The 20,009-nt window shown below is 45.8% G+C and overlaps 2 protein-coding genes across 6 annotated transcripts; both read left to right on the forward strand.

Annotated features, from left to right (window-relative positions):
* Position 1: 1 nt before the first annotated feature.
* Positions 2 to 4,541, forward strand: S100A1 (S100 calcium binding protein A1). Its single transcript, XM_016221372.2, has 4 exons — positions 2 to 74; positions 639 to 707; positions 2,745 to 2,897; positions 4,214 to 4,541. Exons 3-4 carry the CDS (start codon positions 2,757 to 2,759, stop codon positions 4,355 to 4,357), a joined length of 285 nt encoding a protein of 94 aa, XP_016076858.1. The 5' UTR covers positions 2 to 74; positions 639 to 707; positions 2,745 to 2,756; the 3' UTR covers positions 4,358 to 4,541.
* A 1,262-nt stretch (positions 4,542 to 5,803) lies between these two features.
* CHTOP (chromatin target of PRMT1) lies at positions 5,804 to 15,212 on the forward strand. 5 transcript variants are annotated; one of them, XM_087827994.1, is made up of 7 exons: positions 5,804 to 6,074; positions 7,137 to 7,218; positions 8,508 to 8,661; positions 9,265 to 9,348; positions 10,941 to 11,127; positions 11,942 to 12,079; positions 13,973 to 15,212. In XM_087827994.1, exons 2-7 carry the CDS (start codon positions 7,154 to 7,156, stop codon positions 14,176 to 14,178), a joined length of 834 nt encoding a protein of 277 aa, XP_087684120.1. In that variant the 5' UTR covers positions 5,804 to 6,074; positions 7,137 to 7,153; the 3' UTR covers positions 14,179 to 15,212. The 5 variants fall into 5 exon arrangements, with proteins under 5 accessions (XP_087684120.1, XP_016077056.2, XP_087684117.1 ...); XM_016221570.2 differs by lacking the exon at positions 9,265 to 9,348; XM_087827991.1 differs by lacking the exon at positions 9,265 to 9,348 and having other exon boundaries at positions 10,944 to 11,127.
* Positions 15,213 to 20,009: the final 4,797 nt, after the last annotated feature.

The following is a 20,009-nucleotide window of genomic DNA, read 5'->3' on the forward strand; positions in this document are numbered from 1 at the left end:
CAGCTGGAGCTTTGGGTCCTGTCCTTCCCAATACGGGAGCCTGCGCCCCGCCACACGCCCGCGTCTAATCAGGAGTGTGTATTGGGGCGGGGGGGGGGGGGGGGGGACACACGGGACACTGCAGATTGAAACAACCAACTGAGGGAGCTCAGCACTGAGAGGCCCAATCTAAGAAACACCCAATTCAGAATGAGGCCTCTCGGAGGACCCTGCAGCCCAAGATCCCCTCAAGAGAATCCCAGACTGAGACCCCATAGAGGAGACCCCAGATTGAAATCCCTCAGTGAGGTCTCACCCTGAAACCCCTGAGGGAGACTTCCAAGACTAAATTATTCCGTGGACTCCTCCCCTCCCCTACCTAGCTGGACACGAAGGGGGGGGGGGCCTCAGTGTCCTTCCCAGGACCTTTCCCACTTCCCTTCCTCCCAGGCCCTGCCTGTCGGGGCCCAGCAGTGGGGGAGAGGCAATCAAGCCTGGAAAAGAAGACATAGGGCAGCTTGTTCCAGCCCAGGAGACAGAGGGCGCCTCTGTCCACTCCTGGCCCCTTGCCCCACTGGGTGTCTGTCTGTGAAGGGGTGGAGTCGATGGAGGGGGGGTCAGTGGGGGAAGGAGGACTGAAGACAGGTCTCCCCGCACAGCTCCAGTAGCCACATTTGCAGCCTGTCTGTCTGTCCAGAACCTGCTCCCACCTCAGGCCCAGACTGACAGTGAGTATCCTGCCCCATCAAACCCTGGCCAGCTTGAGGGAAAGGGGACTTCAGCGGGGCTCCAAGAACTTGGGGAGAATGGCATCGTAGTGCACTGAGGGTCTGGGAGGAGTTCGGATGATAGCAGTTTGGTATTTAGGGGAGACAGGGTTTGGAGGGTAGAGAGGGGAGGCAAATGAAGGTTGGAGGGCTATCTGAGAACTAGGTGAGTGAGGAAGCCAGTGGGGAACCTAGCCGCTGAGCTTCCAGAAGACCAGGCCGTCCTACCAGGGAGCCCTCAAGTGCCCTCCCAAAGCTCCCTCCATCTCCCAAGTGCTGGAGATGGGACCCAACCCTGGGCTCACTTCCAGCGAGGTAAGAATGAGAGCAGGCGGAACAGCTGCTTCTGCTCAATCCCGACATCCTCAGCCTCTGCCACCCCAACGCAGCTTTGACAAGAGCTCAGGGCCCAGGGAAGCCTGGAGGGGGCAGAGCATAGACCATGAGATATCAGGAAGAGGGGGCACTAGGGTACTATACCCACTCCCATTTCTCCCTTCATATAACCTCCTCTGTCTCCTCCTCTTTTTTGGTCCAGACCGCCAGACTCCTCTCTCCCCCAATTCTTTTTTCTTTGTTTTCCCATCTGCCCCCTCCTGTCAAGGTCCTCTCAGAACTGCCCCTACATAAAATGCCTGGCTGCTCTACTTCAGAGCTCCAGGCAACGTCCAGGTGCCCCTCCTGGATGGGCTGGTAACTGAGCCACCAGCACCCCTCCCTCACATGCCCCTTATCCCCTCCATCAGCCAGGCTTGGGTTCCATCTCCCCCACGTCTCTGTGACAACCGCTTCTCATGTCCAGAGTTCAGGTGACACTCACAAGGGCCCCATTGAAGAGCTGGGATGTCATTCGATCAGGGCCCATTGTCCAGCCCCTCAGGCCTGGGGCAGGATGGGGACACCTGATCTGAGATACCTGAGCTGCCCCCTGAGGCTGTGGAGGGGCTGACTGTCCCAAGATGAAGGAAAAGAGACCCCTGGCTTGGCAGTCCCCTCTCCTCCACAAACCTCTCCATTTTCCTCCTCTCTCCCAGCCCCTTAAACTCAGAGGGCCTCATTCACTTAGCCCTTTATCTCCCCCAATACATACCAGCCCCTTTCTCCCTGCTGCCACTGTCCCCACATCTACCTGGGGTGGGAGTGGTCAGCAGCAGGGACAAAACCACACAGGTCTCCTCTCCTCTACCCTGGAAGCTCTGACTCCAGGGCAAAGGGTCAGACAGTCCTCTCTTCCTTCCCACCACTACCCTATGGAAGGGCCTATTCTGCAGAGGAGTAAGAGGAACCAAACTAGCAGTAATTGAGGCACACCCCAGGGAGCCAAAGTGCCATGTTCAGGACAGAGCAGAGTTGAAGGACCAAAAAAGGCCCCCAATCTGCTGACAGGAGGCTCAGGGGCAATGAGATCCTCTCCTCATGAAACTTGGGCCACCCACTCAGGCTTGCACCCTCTCCATCAGGTGTCCAAGGGCACCAGACTGACTCCTTGCTCAGGGTGGGCAGCAGAATCAAATCTGTAGCGAGGAGCCCAGCCCACCACCCCAACAACAGAGCTTAGCTATGCTGGGCAGGCAAAGTCCAGGGTAAAAATAGAGCCAGAGGAAGCCTGGCTGGGTCCTGTGACCACCCCTGCCTGCCTGCCTGCCTGCCTGCCTGCCACACCCTCCTCAGTGTCTTTCCAGGCAGCCAGGAGATACTGCAAAGTCCTTTGAGGCCTCTAGAGCCAGCCCTTCTCCAGCTGTTCTTCCTCCACGCCCTAAACCCTGACTCCCTCTGGCTGGGGTATGGATTGAGGGACACAAAGAACAGCTCTGGACCTAGATCTGTTTGGGTTCCCCTACATCCTAATATCCCAGTGAAAGGTAAATTGTAATGGGCCTCCGATCTCATGGCTATTTGGGCTGTGGAACCAGGGCCAGGTCTGTGGTCTCCCCTGACCCTGACCCCAGATATCCTGAGCATGGTTCCCAGCTCACTTCTATGGTGGTTGGTGGGTAGGTGAGCTGCGCAATGGGTTCTGAGCTGGAGACGGCGATGGAGACTCTCATCAATGTGTTCCATGCCCACTCGGGCAAGGAGGGGGACAAGTACAAGCTGAGCAAGAAGGAGCTGAAAGAGTTGCTGCAGACCGAGCTCTCCAGCTTCCTGGATGTGAGCACTGGGTGGAATGGGTGAAGGGTGGGTGAGCACTGGGTGGAATGGGTGAAGGGTGGGGGAACAGAATGGGTATCTCCCTACCCCATCCCAGCCTACCTCATCCATCTCTTTCCTCTCCTGGTTCAAGTCAAAATGTCCTGACTTATTAATCACCTGTGCCAGGCCCTGTGTAAATGCATCAATAACAAGGCTCAGTCTAGAAGGGAAAGACTTAAAAGCAAACCTTAAAAGCAAACGTCGAACACCGGGAAGCACACAGATCCTTAACAGAAGTGACAGAAAAGACTACGGGAGAATATTAACCTGGCAGAAGTGGGGTGGCTTCTCCAAAGAAGTGGCGCTTGAGCCATAGATTTCCAGTGGAAGATTATCAGGGTAAATGTAGACATTTTAGGAGGAGGTATCTGCATGAATAAAAAAGCATGGCAGAGAGAAGACTATGCAGCATGCTCAGTAGTTTTGATTGGAGCAAAGGATACAGGTTGCTCAGCTGGTTAGAGCATCATCCCATATGCCGAAGTTGCAGGTTTGATCTCTAATCAGGGCACATAGGGGAAGCAACCAATGAATGCATAAATAGTGGAACAACAAATCGATATTTCTCTTTCTCTCCCCTGCCTCTGCTTCCTCTCTCTATATATATCTCTTTCTCTCAAATCAATTTTGTAAAAAAGTACAGCTGTGAGGTTTTATTAGATCTGGGTTCGAATTCTGACACTGCCACTTTCTCGATGTGTGACTTTGGACAAATTATTTATCTACCAACTGTCAATTTGTTTGTTCTCTAGACTGGAAATAATGAAACCTACTTTATACTATTTGTGTTAGAATTAAATTAGACAATGCTTGCCCTAGCCAGTTTGGCTTAGTCCATTCCGGCCAAGGGCACGTACCTCAGTTACAGGCTTGATCCCCGGCTCCCAGTCAGGGTGTGTGTGGGAGGCAACCAATCAATATGTCTCACATCGATGTTTCTCTCTCTCTCTCTTCCACTCTCTCTGAAAAGCAATGGAAAAAATATCTTTGGGTGAGGATTTAAAAAAAAAAAAATTAGACAATGCTTATAAACTCCAGATGTACTGCTTACCCCATTGTAGGCACTCAACATATAATGACTGAGGTTATTCTGTAGGCAACAGGAGGCCACAAGTGTCAGCTGGTTTCGAGGAGGGCAGCAGTAGAGCCCGTAATTAGATGTAGTTCTCCCTCTTGTTCATCTAAGGCTCCTTTTCCTCAATCAACCACCCCCTTGCCTCTGACTCAGTGCTATATACATCTCTATACAACTACCTCTCTATCTCATTTCGCAGGCCCAGAAGGATGCGGATGCTGTGGACAAGGTGATGAAGGAGCTAGATGAGAATGGAGACGGGGAGGTGGACTTCCAGGAGTATGTGGTGCTGGTGGCTGCCCTCACAGTGGCCTGTAACAACTTCTTCTGGGAGAACAGTTGAGCAGACAGCCCCAGTGGGCAGCGCCCTTCCCCTCTGCATTGCCATACCTGCCCCTACACCCTGCTTTCCTTTCACCCTACTTTTCCCTTCCCATAGTCCCACCTTTGCCCACCCTCCAACAAGGGCGCAAGAGTAGTGGGCCAGGCCTGCAACTCGTCTTTCATTAAAGGCTCCTCTCTCGCCAGCTGCTGTCTGTCTCCTTTGGGCTCTGGAAGTGGGTGGGGAAGTGAAGGTGGCTCACTTCCAACTTGCCGTATTTGGGATGGGGTCTTATTTGGAGACAAGTCAGGGGACCATTACATCTTCCTACTTGAGGAATACTCAAGGCCTAGGAAGGTAGGGGTTCAAGGTTCCAGCTGGAAGTGAATGAGACATTGGCTTCTCAGCTATAAAGCCAGAAAAAGAATTTCCCTTCAACCTTCAAAGAATATTTAGAGGATCTCCCATGTGCTAGATATTGTGTAGGAACTAGGGATACAGCAGTGAATGAAACAAACACAACCCTTACCCTCACGCACATAAAGTCCAGTAAGGATGCCAAACCATTAATTAAACACATACACAGAAATGCTAGGAAGGAAAATGAAAGAATCCTGATGGGCATATATGGGGGAGGGGGGAGCGGGAGGAAGGGAGGAGGGTTGAAGATGTGTTCATTCATTCATTCATTCATTCATTCATTCATTCATTCATCAAACATTTAAGCATTTTGTATAACCAGGCATTAGAAAAACTCGGTATGTCTGTGTCAAAACCCATATGGATGGCAGGCGGAGAAGGAGGACCTGGAAGGGGGAACAGAGATTCAAAGATCCCACCCAAATAAGGATTTAACAATTTCACAATATTCAGGCCAAGTTGGGGAGGGGAGAAAGTGAAGAGGAAAATACGGACGGGAGGTGGTGACGGGGGCAGGATCCAGTAGAGGCGTGCCGCCAGCACTGGCCCCCAGGACTTGGCTGGGTGGTTTATGGCAGGCCACAGCTCGGGACACAGCGAATGATGAGAGGGGAGAACCAGTGCAAACTAACCCAGGCCCCGAGGTCCGGAAGAGGGACCGAAACAAATCCCACGTAAAGAATTTTAGACGGTCTGCCTTAGCTTGGGGAGGCGAGCAGGCGCGTAAGGAAATACGAACACATTTTTCATGGGGACCAAATCCGCGCAGAGGAGCCCCAATTTTGTACTAACAGCTCTGCCAAGAAGTCCCTCCAAGCCTCCAACTCGAGGCCTTGGCCACGCCCCTCCGTGGCGAAGCACTGGGAACATTCAGAAGGGGCCCGTGCTAAAGCCCCGCCTTCTCCCTAGGACTCCGCCCTGATTCCCGCGCAGGCGTAGCACAAGCCTTTCCGCCCCCTAGTTGTGCGCGGATCTGACGTATGACGTAATTGCGTCGACGCCATTTTAGCCGGTCCCACTCCGCACTGGGCGTGACGGCCATTTTGTTTGGACACCGAGCGGGAGTTGGAGGCAGCGGTTGTGGTGGCACAGACGAAAGGCAGGAAAGGGTAGGCCGGGTGAGAGCAGGTGGATCGGCTGACCAGACAGACAGCCAACAGCAACGAACTATCCTAGCAGTCTACCACTTACACATCTAACCAACCAAACAAGTTAACCCGAGCCCCTCCACCATCAACTCAGTGTCGGCCGGCCCCCGGCCCGCCTTCCGCAGCCGTCGTGGCAGCCCCAGGAGGAGCACTGGCGTCCTTTTCCTTCGGTAAGTTTCTGTGGGGAGAAGGAACGTCCTGGGGAGCGGAAGGGGCCGGCGGACCGGACGGTGTTGGGTTATGTGGAAGCAGATGGGGTGCTGGAGCGTGGAAGCCCGGGGGAGGGGGCGGAGCCCTGGGGAGGTAGAGGGGGCGGGCCTGAATTGGAAACTGGCGGCGGGATTGCTGGAAAAGGATGGGATTTGACCTGGGGAAAAAGGAAAAATTTTTGGCGGATTGAGCAAAGTTGGCTGTCTTGCAAGACTTTGAGATGGTAGGGAGATGAAATGAGGACTACGGGATTTGGGGGAACGTTGGAAAGGAATGGCGGCTTTAGGGTTAAATTTTATAGAACGCTCTCTGGGAGCTAATTCCCAGGTGCATGCCCAATTAGGAAACCTTGCCTGCGCCCTCCCCCAGATCCCCACTCCCTTGCTCAGGCCCCTGCTTATTTTGGAGTTGAATACCTACTTTGAAACTCGGTATGCCTGTGTCATCTCTCTAGTCTAGATTAAATGGTTCTCGATTTTGGCTACACGTGAGAAGCACTGGGTAACCTTTTTTCCCCTCTCCAATTGCTGATCCCCAGCCCTCACCACCAGATATTGTGGTTTAATTGGTTTGGGCCCAGACTCCTGCATTTCTTTAAAAAGCTCCCTGCAGCCAAGGTTGTTGAAAAGAACGACTATAGATGAAAAGCCAAACTCTTATACCCCTTTTTTTTTCTCTTGCCCTCTTGATGTGGTCATGCCTCTCAAACTCTTATACTTATTTTAGCTAGGTCTAGGTCTGCTATTTTGGCGGCTTTGGCAGATACTTTCCGTCCTTTGGCCTTGAAGTGTATTAGTTTGACATAACTCAAATAAAGATTCCCAAATGTAAATTATACATCACTTCATTTCAGGGTTTTTATGACATCACTTACAAATTTAAGCACCTGAAATGAATTTTAGTGTGCTCTTAAGGACAGGCCTTTTCACTCATTCATTCACTGGTGCTTTGGGCCTTTGACCCTTGTAGAAATGTGGTCGTTGTTATTCTGATTTACTCATTCTGCTTATTGTCCTTTATAGATCCTCGGGATTTGAAGATGGCTGCACAGTCAGCGCCGAAAGTTGTGCTAAAAAGCACCACCAAGATGTCTCTAAATGAGCGGTGAGGCAGCGAACAGCAACTTCAGCTCGTTCATAAGAAAGCATTACTTAAATTGGCCCTGGGGTCCAATGCACAAAAACCGGTTTTAAACTAAGTACCAACAGAAGGCTGCAGACCTCTGTTCTTAGTTGCATCTTACTTATGTGGTACACAGCACAAATTGGGCGGTTGTTTCAAAACCCCTTATCAGTAGATTTTTATGTTAAGCTGTCTGAAATATTTATCTGGTGGGATGTATTTTAAAAGACTCCTCACACCCTCCCTTTTCTTCACATTTTTTTAAACATTGATACAGGGATGGTGCAGCTCGGTAGCACGGTACCCTGGCTGCAGTAGGCTTGCTGCCCAGTCCAAGGCCAGCAGTGTTGTGTCTGGCCTGTAAGAGGCAGGTAGCAAGCTTTGAATATGTCCAAAGGCCCTTGAATGCCATTCTTGGGCCTTGTAAGAGGCAGTTGCTTTTGCTCCATTTCACTTTCTTTCTGTTCTGCTTTTAGTTTGTTTTGTTTTGGATTCTTTTACAGTTAAGTGTTCTTCTCTTCCATTCCATTAAACTTACCTTTACAGGAATAATAGAAGAGTGTCTTCACAAACTATTAAACAGTTGAACTAAGCTAACTTTTTCAGAAGTAATCAGTTGAAGTCAAAAGTAATCATTTGAGAATAAGAAAAGAAAAGATATAAAAAGGCAGTTTTATCTATGAGAGCTCTGTTCACTGAGTGCCTTTGACCACTGCATATTTTTGCCTTTTCTGAAGCATATGTGCTCCTTTTCTCTTAGGGTATGATACACTAATTCTTCATATTTACATAACTAAGTGAACAAATATATAAGAAAATGTGATGCACTCCTGTAACTTACATGGGTACATTATTTCCATAAGCTTTGAAGGTGGTAGTCCTCATATTTGCCCTTAAAATGTACCCTCAGTTCTCCTAAGGTTTTGACTTTCTTTGTTTGTCTTTGAAACTACATCTTTTGTCTCGTGTTGTCATCATATCTGCTTATTGCGTGTTTTTCATACCTTCCACCTCTCTAAAAGCCGTTACTTGAGCCCTTGTTATCACTTTTGATTGAATGTGCTGCACTTAGCTGCATTTCTAAGTTTCTGATTCTTGCAAGTTTATGGAAGCAGAGGAGTCTTTAACCCACATCAGCTTTGATCTGAGTGTACCGCTTTACTTAAAAGTTCGTGGGATCTGGAGTTCCTGGTCTAGCAAGCCATGAAAATGCCAATAAATGTTTTATAATAAAGCTTTTATTTAAACATCCATTTTGTTCGACCTTGAAGCTTTACTAATATGCTGAAGAACAAACAGCCGATGCCAGTGAATATTCGGGCTTCGATGCAGCAACAGCAGCAGCTAGCCAGTGCCAGAAACAGAAGACTGGCCCAGCAGATGGAGAATAGACCCTCTGTCCAGGCAGCATTAAAACTTAAGCAGGTGAGAGAATGAGTCTTAATGTTCCAGAAGCAGCTGGTGATCTCTGTCAAGCAGCCCACTAAGACTGGCAGGAATGATACAATGTGGCTCAGGGCAAAAGCTGAAGCTTCTCTGGAAGAAAGAGAAGTTCAGAGAATTCCCTTTTAGCAGGTACCAATAAGTAACTTTTTGTTGTCTTTTAAGGAGTTTGCCATTAATGTGGCCTGTTTCTCTGTTATCAATGGGTGCTAATCTCTCTTGTTTTCTGATCCTTTGCCCTTAAAGTAAATTCACCGGCTTTTTCCACAAAGAAATTTTGGTTTCTGTTTTAGATGACCTTCAAAAAATCCTTTATTCCCTGTTAAAATGGTTTACAAATTAGGGAAATAATTTTATTCTTTTTCCCCTAGTCCAGGAAGTCTGAATGGCCTCAGGCAGTGGCTTTCAGTGCTAAAATATGGAATTATTAGGATGACCCCCATCTCCACAGCACCTAAACTTTTGTCAGTAAAGTAGAATGAGAGTACTGAGTACTTTAAAAGCTAATGGGGTTCACTTTCAAATTTCCAGTAAGAGACAGTCCTATTCAGACCTGAAATAAAACCTGCTCTTTATTATTCATAGACTTTATATGCAAGTCCGGACAGTGGCTGTGGAAGGATATGTCCAAGCTGTGGCTGGGCGTCTGGAGGGCGGTGCCATGCAACTGTAAGGACTTTAACTGGTAGCACTGCATGGCTGTGCATAAATTCAGCAGTTAAATATAACACCCACCCCCACCCAGAAGCATTGGGCTCACTGACCAAAAATAAACAAGGCCTTCTGCTTCAGCTACCTTAAGCCTTGGAGTGACCGCATTCGTTCCTGACTCAGGAAAGCAGTAAAAGGCACCACCGTTTTCCAAAAGTAAATATAAAAAATTGCTGAAGACAAGTCTCTAACAGATCATTCCAAAAGCTCTTTCAACAAGAAGCTTTTTAATTTTATTTACTTGTAATTTGAATAGCCACATGTGGCTAGTGGCTACCTTAGCATACAGCACAGTTCTAGAGTAGAAACTGGATGATACAATGGACATCCTTAAGCTTTCTGTCAATGTTAGAGACAATTATTGCTGGCAAGTAAGGCTTGGGAGGAGAGAAGAATTTCTAAGCACTTTACATTCTCTCCTTAAAACACAGTCTTGGGAGAATATTCTCAGGATGACAACACAAGTGACATGTGGAATGAAGTCCTGACCTCGTAATATGCTGTCAGGGGAGTGATGTAATGGGCTTATGCTAGGTGCAGTTATTAGCAGTTGCTTATTGGTGAAGCCTTGGGATGCAGAGAATTTATTTTTGTTTATATTGACTGATGGGTTTATAGGAAAACAAGTTTGCTAAGGCCTTGGTTGTGTTCAAGGCTACACAATCACCTTTTTCTTCGAAGGGATTTAATTCTTTGGGATGTGGTCATCTTAGTTTTTCTTTGAAGGATGGATTATTGAAAATCTTTTTCTCTGGTATGTTTTTGTCCTCGAGTGTGGGCGTGAGTTTTGTGATTATACTCACCTGTCTTTATTCTAATGCAAATTTGGCTGGCTCTATGGAGATACATGTGAGTTATGTTTATTTTGAATTATAGGTCATCATACTGGTTTAATGGAGCTGTTCATAAGGGTAGATATGGAATATGACTATTTAAGAAATGTAAGAATAGGAGGTTTGACTTTTTTGTGTTTATTTACATCTTAAGGTAAAAAGTGGACCGTCTGGAGATATATACTCAGGAAAGATGGAACACATTGGCCTCTTTGAGAAATCAAATGTTGTTCTTAAATCACAAGAATTCAGATGAACTTTTAATTTAAATTTTGTCCAGAGTGTGGTGAACTTCCTATGGTGTTTGAGTAAACCTTTGAAGACAGTGGTAGTCCTTGGGCAGGTATGAATCAAGTCGTATAATTGTCAACCTGTGGTTCAGAAACAACAGAATTAGGATTTGAAATAATAGTATTCTTAATAAAACATAAGTTTCAAGTAGTGGTGTATAACTTTTGTAGCCAAACTGGTGAGGTAGTTTGTGGTGATGCCAATTTCGTGGGACCATACTCAAGCTTCTTAGAAGCTCTGGATCAGAAATTTGCTTATATACCATGTTCTGAGGCTTGCTTCTGGTTTAACATCCTTATGACACCCACAGCAGGTTTATCTGCCTCCACAAGTCATCTCACTTGCTTCTTTTTCTCTGCACTTTGACTTACGAAATCCCACTGGATTGCTTTTTTGATCTCAATCCCCCAACACCTTTTCTTCCAGAAGAGCTTAAAGCAGCGCCTGGGTAAGAGTAACATCCAGGCACGGTTAGGCCGGCCCATAGGGGCTCTGGCCAGGGGAGCAATCGGAGGACGAGGCCTGCCCATAATCCAGAGAGGCTTGCCCAGAGGAGGACTACGTGGGGGACGTGCCACGAGAACCCTACTTAGGGGCGGGATGTCGCTCCGAGGTCAGTGCTGTGTTCCTGATAATTGTTGAGCCCCACCCCATTTCCTTTTCTCTTGGGCTGCTTATGGACACATCTGTTTAACATCTTTAAGCCTGAATTTGTATTAATATAATTAATAACTTGAAATCACATATTTTTAATAGTGCTGCATGTCCTTTTATCGATATCATACCTTTTCTGATAATGTGCAATGGTGAGAGGCTATGACCTGCATAACAACAGGTAATCCATGTCATCTCCATTCCATTTTAAAACACCCTGCTGCTGCTTGAATCAAAGCACATTCAAGTTCTAGAAATAAGTCTAAGAAATGTATGGGTCTGTTGGCCTATTAGCTTAACCAATCATCTCTTTTCTGGTGCTAGTGAAATACTGTTATATCTGTAAAAAAGAGAATACAAGTTGACCCATAACACTTAGCTATACATTACATTTGGGGCACTGTTATACTGGGCCCTGTGTAGTTCTTGTCCCCTACAAGAGTGTATTGAGAGCAGGAACCATATCATTTATTTGTAAATTTATCATAATGTTAGGCACCTGTCTGATTACTCAATAGATACTTATTAAACGTACATACTTACTAATTGCCTTAACTCCTCCCAGCTTCTTCCAAAAGGATTTTTGGTCAGACTTGTTGAATTGATTCAATAAAGAGCATCTTAATCTTTTCACACTCAGTATGCAGCTTACCCTACCCAACCTAAAAATTATCTGAATTAACTTACTTAACCCTTACCGCCTTCCTTTGGTTAGAATCTACTTTGTTTCTCTTGGATTTACCTGCATATACATTGTATGCCTCCTCTCCAAGGTCAAAACCTGCTCCGAGGTGGACGAGCCGTAGCTCCCCGAATGGGCTTAAGAAGAGGTGGTGTTCGAGGTCGTGGAGGTCCTGGGAGAGGGGGCCTAGGGCGTGGAGCTATGGGTCGTGGCGGAATCGGTGGTAGAGGTTAGTCAGCTACCAACTTCAGAGAAGAGCTCCCTCTTATTTCTCTCCCTTCAAAACTCAGTGCCACCTTTCTGCATAGCTTCAAGTCATAGGCAGGCTTATTTGTTTGTCTTGTTTTGTTTTTTGAAACTGGCTTATTTTTCTAAATTCACTTGGTGGTAGTACACAAGTCTTTTATGGGTTTCCCAAGAACTAGTCATGTGCGTGTTACAGAGCCAGATTATATGCAGTCTTCCAATTGTGAGTTTAAATTGTATTGTTAAAATGACAAAAGTGGTGGGTTTGGGGTTTTACCTTTCTCTGTCCCTGCCCCGTCACCACACACGACCCACCCCATAACTCAAAACCCCACCTTTGAGTCTAAGAATCTAGAAGAGGAAGATCCACAAAAATGAAGCAGAGTTAAAGATAAGGATGGTGAGACTTGGACTCTGAAACCAAGTAAATTCAAGGTAAAGTTTGTGTCTAGATGGGAAACCAGAAATGACTTTTTTTGAAGGTATATTTATTAAAACTGGGGACAGTGAAACAAGGAAGGGCCTAGGATAGAAGAAGAAACAAAAGGGGCCTTGGAGATAGGTTCAGAGAGTTAGCCCAAGACCAGATGTGGCTGCCCATTGCTCCCCTAGTTGCAAGTCTCTCATGGGGTCCCTTAGAGTTTAGGAGATGCACACCTGTGGGGGAAGGAGATGAGGGAGGGAAAGGTGCAGGCTTGCTCCTGGGAGGGAGAGTGCCCAGAGATGACTTTTTATCAAGGCAGGAAGCAAGGATGGTATTGTGTCAGTTAACTAACTGACTCATGTTTGATGATAGTCTTACGTTTGAGACTTAGTAATATTTCTCTTATGACCTCTTGACCCAGATTGGAAGAGTTTAATGGTGTTGCTGTTAAAATGCCAAATCTCATGGGAATTTTCTGGCTTAGAGTTTAGTGGAAAATTCCCAACAACACCTATCCAAGAAAAAGAAAATCTTTATTCTCTTAGCCCCTGTGTATATTGGCTTTGGTCCTTTTAAAAGTGTGTGGTGGATCTTCCATAATTTATAAGCTTGAAGTTGCCAAGGGATAATAACTGTTAGGAAAGGAAATTTGATAGCTCAGGGCTTGTTTTCTTCTATTATATGTTGCTTGGCTTATTGAGTGAAGTGCAAGCTAGTTTGGGTTTCAGAATGAAATAGCATGTTTCCAATTTATCTTGACTTGGTCTCTGAGCAACAACACAGGGGTGAGGGAATCTAAAGTCTTAGCTGGATATGTTTTAAGTAAATTGAAACCACCTCTCAGATAACCATAATTGTTATAAGTATCTAGCATAGGAGATAGAAGTGGCTGAGACTACTTAAGATGTTCTTTCCCATTTCCCCACATTGTTCCTATGTAAAAATAACTCTTCACTTTCCTGACATGGGGTCAGCTCATTAGTCCTTTAGGTTTGATAAATTTGAGGAGAGATGGGCTAATTTTCCAGAAGGATCTCCAGCAAAGCTTAATTTGAAAACTGGCTGCACACCCCTGTTGCTCTGTGCCCCTATTACCTCTTCCCTGTCTTAATAAATGAGTTTATCTTTAATGTATTTTAATGATGAACTTATAATGTGGGTCAAACTTTAGATAACTTCTTTTAAGAAAGATTAAGATTTTGTAAATTATCAATTCCCCTTTGTTTATAGAATAAAATTTTTAAATAGCATTTAGAGATGAGAATATAATAAGGGATTCATTATGTGTGCTTTCCATGTGTTGCTTGCTACCCAGTGTGTTTCCTATTTTTCCAGATTTCTCCTCTTTGCCCTACCCTTCAGCCTCTCAGCTAGGCCCCACTGCTCTAAGGGGCATTTACTATAGCACCCGTTAAACCTACTTGTAACTGTCTTTTTTTTCCCTTGGGCCAGGTCGGGGTATGATAGGTCGGGGAAGAGGGGGCTTTGGAGGCAGAGGCCGAGGCCGTGGACGAGGGAGAGGTGCCCTTGCTCGCCCTGTACTGACCAAGGAGCAACTGGACAACCAATTGGATGCATACATGTCAAAAACAAAAGGACACCTGGATGCGGAGTTGGATGCCTACATGGCACAGACAGATCCCGAAACCAATGATTGAAGCCTGCCTGCTTTCCTGTGAGAGACTCTTGTTAAAGTTATCACGTCTGTAAATAACCTTGAGATAACAGATGAGAAGAAACCTACCTGATTGATGCTGAAAGGACTTATCCCAATAGACTATGGACTTAACTTGCCACCAGTTTGTGCATTTAGTGTGTTCCTTTTACTTTTTTGATACTGTATTGTATGAAACCCTTTTTTCCTCTGACTTGGGTTTGGTTTCATTTTGTTGTTTTGGGTTTGTTTTTGTTGGTTTGTTGGTTGGTTTTTTCTTCCAGACTTCTCTTTGAACATGACTATGTCGACCCTCTTTCCACCTCTGCCTCCCCTCACCTGCTATAATGCTCTGATGGTCTAACATTTCCTCTGTTCATCTCTGTACCCCCTAAAAAAGTCCCAGAAAGGATCCATTCAGTGTTCCTCCCTGATGCCTAGGTTTCTGGAAGACAGTTCTGTTCTATATCACTTTAATAGCCTCTTAGAAGTGGTTAGAAAATCTGGAGTTCAAAAAATGCATTCTGCCACATTGATATTTTAGTGTAGTAAATTAGGAACATTGGCCTAGCTAGTATCACATAACAGGTTATACATGGTAGCAGCTCTGATTTGATTAGTTGCTACCATGTGAATTGACAGCACATAATGTGAACTGGTTTGGATGTGTGCATACTTTCTACCCTGGAATGAGATTTACAAACTTTTCTCTTGGCTTTGCATCATGTCCAAAAGGGGTACTGTTGGGTTGGCTTGCACCTGCAGTAGAGAGGGAAAAGCCATTGGTTAAGCAGATGCTTCAGAAGGGATGGGAGAACTGTGGCAGATACCTGCTGGGGAGGGGTCAGAAGATAGCCGTGCTGAACGTAATTCTTATATTTATCCCAAACTATTCTTGGGCTTTTCCATACATTGGTTTTGTTTGACACTCTTCCTTTGAAGGTTTATAAGTTCAACCATATTCTGTCAACTGTTCCAGTTTCAGTGGAATCTTGTATTTCTGGTTTATTATAACAAGAAATTGTTCTCTCAAATCCATCCAGGACTTTCTCTGTCTGTTGTGCTCTTTGAAATGCTATGGCTACTATAACATCATCTTGACATACCCGTTGTAGTGCTGAGTCCTTCATAGTTGTGTTAAAATTCTAGAGAGAGGGTATTGTTGCTTTGAGACAGAAAGAAAAGAACCTGCCCACCTTTAAGCCTTGCAGAAAGATTAGCCACACAAAGTAATGTATCGACCGGTTTGGTCCATAGAAAGGTCAAGCAAGGTGGTCTTAGGCAGTTTCCTGGAACCCAGCACTGGTTTCCCTTTTTTTCCCTGTAATGTTTTAAGGGAAAAGAATCTAACTACCCCCAACCAAAACAATTACCATTGAGCTACCTGGTACTCTAAACTCGGGAGGTTGTGTTTATTGCATACTGGGAAGGAGATTTGGATCAGAACATCCTGACCTTGAATCCTGTCTGTATGACCTAGGCTACTTAACCCCTCTGCAGCAAGTGGTTTAGTTAACTGTAGAAAGGAGAGCTTGAAAAGATCATGTGGGGGTGGCACACTTAACCATGCTGACATAACCAGCCTGACCTGAATTCCAAGTGTATTATAGTTCCTCTCACTAAGAATGGACTGTGAGACTGGAGGTCTTCAACCCAGGCAGGTGTTCATAACCTTTAATTAGAAGGAACAAGTATTTTTGTGTGGTCATGGCTAGTTGTAAGGGTATCTCCTTTGGCAGCCCCCAAGGCTTCTGTGAAGGAGGTGGTCATCTGTAGTGGGCAGGCCACCTTGCAAATTTCACATACCCTGATTGCCTTGCATCAGGCACCTCCCAGGGCCTCTAGGAAACCATTGGGAAGAGAAAGGAAATGGGGAGCTGCAGGTGGGTTCCTTACCCTCTTCGTACAACCTGGGATGACCTACTAGGATTTTCCCCCAGCACTCTTCCCCCTTCCCAAATACTTTGCCCCTCCCCCAAGGTAGCTAATAAGTATATTCCCCCTAAAACGACTTTTTACCTAGAACTTAACCCTCCATGTTTTTTTATCTGGTGGCTTTTGGGCCATCTCCAATAATACATAAACTGGAATCCTTTGTCTGTGAGGAGTGAAAGGCACTAAGGGCTCTGGAGCAGTGTGAGTAAAGGGGAACCTAGTCTGGATAGAGGGGGAAGAAGTCACAGCAGGGCCCTTCAGCAGCAGTCCAGTTCTTAACTGCTCCATTCCAACTCCATGCAGCTCACACACCTCTATGCTCATGCCCATCTTTCCTTATTTGGAGCTCTCCCCACACTAGGCAGGATTCCAAGGTAAAAACTATGGAAGGAGTCCAGACGTGGGGAAGAGCACAGGATGGCAGCAAGTGCCTCCCACCACCACCCCCTTCATCCACTAATGGAATTCCTAGGTGGAGGGCGGGTGTATCTCAGAGTCCCTGGATGCCTCAACCTCCTGGGCTATGGAAGAGAAGCTGGGGCCAGAAAATCTGGAGCCTTTGAGAAAGAGGAACTTCCCAAGGTGCTGAGTGTACCTTAGCCACTCTACGTCAGCCTCTTCTAGTTCAGGCTCCCCCTGCCCAGAGTGCTTCCAGTCTCACCACGTTCTGCTGACTCGTTGCTCTCAGTGCACACAGTGGCTGTTCAAAAGGATTTGCCCCATGTCCTCTACACCCTCCCTTCTTTTACACTGGCTATATTTGGCAGTGTAGGAAGCGAAGACCAGGTTGGGGCTCATGTTTCTAGAATCTGAAATCTTTACTACTATGAAAATGTCAAGACATGGCCTGATGGTTAGGGGACCCTGAGGCATTGTGGTGGGGTGGAGGGTGAGGGCTTTGAGATCCCAGTGGAGATAGGGCAATGAGGTGACTATTGGAGCCTAATCCCCCTTTCCTTTCTGCCTCTATTCCTCCTTCATTCCCAACAGTGGGTATACAAGGAACTTCCTACAGTCAGGCTCTGTAGCCTCACCTGCTACTCACTGTAGTTCCAGCATATCCTGAGGCATGTGCCCCAATTCTGCCATCCTCTGTCCCTGGTAAGTGTCCCGGATAGAGTGGGACAAGGAGGATCAGCCAGGCTCCTAGGTCAGCCTTTTACTCATTCAGCCACCATCTGCTGAGGGCTTGCCATATAGACACAAGGCATTGTTTGTTAGAAGGGCACTGGTTGAGCAGAGAAGAGACTGATAAACTAAATCTTGAAAGTCACAGGAAAGTTTAACAGACAAGGGAAAATATTCCAATTAGAACAATATATAACAAAGGTATCCGGACCTAAAAGAGCATGTATGCCAAGGAAAGTGAGTGTGTCTGAAGTGAAGACAGGCCCACGAAGGCTCCGGGAACTGTGATGGGCAGCAGCCCCCATGGGCCTCTTACCTTGTAGGGCTGGCAAGCCAGTAGGCCTGGAGCAGCTGAGGTCTTATGAGACCTATTTATTTATTTGTTTTTATTGAAGTTATTTATTTTTTGGTAGGGGCCACTGGCCCATCTTTGCTTGAAGCAAAGAGAGAGAGGAAGGGAGAGGGAGAGAGAAACATCCATGTAAGAGGGAAACATTGATTGGCTCCCTCCTGCACCCACCCTACTGGGGATCAAGCCCTGACTAGGAATCGAACCAGCCACTTTTGGTGTACAGGACGATGCTCCAACCAACTTGAGCCACACCGGCCAGGGCTAATGAGGCCTCTTTAAGGGATTTGTTTTGGGGAAAGAGTGAAGATAGGGAATAAAAAATGGAGTCACTTTAAGCTGCTAAAACTATCAACACCATGAAGACTGAGGCATGAGGAAAGACTCTATTCTTGTTCTAACTAGCCTGGGAACTTTAACTTTTTGAACTTCCCAGTCCTGTGTCAATGCCTGTATATATCTCTGGACCTCCAGGTAACCCTCTGATTACCCCTCTGGAGGACTCACACATCTAGGCCACTTGATATCTATTATCTAGACCACCGGCTTGACCAGACCTCCTGGTGCCCATCTTCCAGACCACCTGAGAGCTGACTGATAACCATCTTGCATCCTGGACCAATCCTAAGGCTAAGAATGCAGGACTAATACACAAGAATGTACTTTTTACTCTAAAAACTTAAGTTTTCTTTCTTCTTTGAAACATTTCTGATTTTTTACCTAGCTGTGGTCCATGTTTGCAAACTTTAAGGCCCTTTAATAAATTTCTCATGTCTTGAAAAGCCTCCAACTCTTGACAACTTCATTCTCCATTTAGGCTTGATTTATTTAATTTCTTTACCTTTTAATGTAAAGTGATTATTGGCTTAAGATTTAAAAACATCTATGGTGTAATATGTGACATATGAGAAATACATATCTGGTCTTGAACCCTGTTCCTGGCACAGAGCTCCTGAAATTTTATGTGATAAGAGCAATAATGGAGTCTTGTGTTAAAGAACCCTGTAGGATGGGGGCTAGTTGCCAATGGAGCCAACCATGTCATTAGAGGGTTGGAACTTCCAGTCCTACCCCCAGACCTCTGGGGAGCTGAGAGGGACTGAAGGTTGAGTTATGTTAATGAAGTGCTTTTGGACCCATCTAAAGGTTGCCAGGAGAACTAACTTTATGATTAAAGAGTTGGAAATTTCCGTCCCCCTGCCCCAACCTCCAGGGAGGCAAGAGGGGCTGGAGGCTGAGTTCAAGCACCAATGATCTATTTAATTAATCATGCCTATGTAATGAAGCCTTTATAAAAACCCAAAGGAAGGGTTTGGAGAGCTTCTGGGTTGGTGAACACATGGATCTGGAGCACCTGTAGAGGGCAGGAATCTCTGTTCCCTTTCCTCATACTTTGTCTTTCATCTCTTCCATCTAGCTGTTCCTGGGTTATATTCTTTTATAATAAACTGGTAATCTAGTAAGTAAAATTTTTGAGTTCTGTGAGTCACTCTAGCAAATTAATGGAACCCTAGGAGGGACTTATGGAAACCTCTGATTATAGCCAATAAGTCAGAAGCACAGGTAACAACCTGCACTTTCAACTGGCATCTCAAATGGGGTGGGAGTAGGGATGGGCCTTCTAGAACTGAACCATCTACCTGTGGAATCTGATGTTGCTGCCTGGTTGGCTGTCCAGGCAGATAGTGTCAGAATTGAGTTGAATTCTCAGACACTCAGCTGGTGTCTAACAATTGCTTGTTAGAGGTGTTAAAGAAAGAAAAAAGGAAACAACAGGCCAAAATGGAGTCACCATTGCTAAGCTATATCAACAAATCAAAATTTAATAACTAATTTAATTGCAGTTTCAGCTTCTCCCTGGAGTGGAATTTTAAACCAATCATTCTGGAATTACCTGGTCAGCACCAGTGAGGTAATCTACACAATAAGAACCTCTGCCTTCCCCTAAGGGAAAGTGACCTTGCCTAAAATAATGCACTCTTAACTTTCTTGTCCCACCCTTTTTCTGCCTATAAAAACCTTCCAATTCACACAACTCCTGGGAGCACCCTTCTAGTTGTTAAATGGGATGCTGGCCAATTCATGAGATTTATGAATGGCTTATTAAAGCTAATTAGGTCTTCAAATTTACTAGGTTGTATTTTGTTCTTTAGGTTGTGTGTGTGTGTGTTTAATTGACTTGAGAGAGAGAAAGAAACATCAATTTATTGTTCCACTTATTTATGCATTCATTGGTTGATTCTTGTATGTGCCCTGACTGGGGATTGAACCCCAACCTTGGTGTATGGTGATGACACTCTAACCACCTGAGCTACTGGGCCAGGGCTGAATTTTGTTCTTTAATAGAGGTGTAGGGGAACACACACACATTGAAATTAGGTCCAGGAACCCAAAGACACATGGATGAGAGACACACACAGTGA

The sequence above is a fragment of the Miniopterus natalensis genome, chromosome 19 (assembly GCF_054644295.1).
Source record: "Miniopterus natalensis isolate mMinNat1 chromosome 19, mMinNat1.hap1, whole genome shotgun sequence".
Lineage (NCBI taxonomy): Eukaryota > Metazoa > Chordata > Mammalia > Chiroptera > Miniopteridae > Miniopterus > Miniopterus natalensis.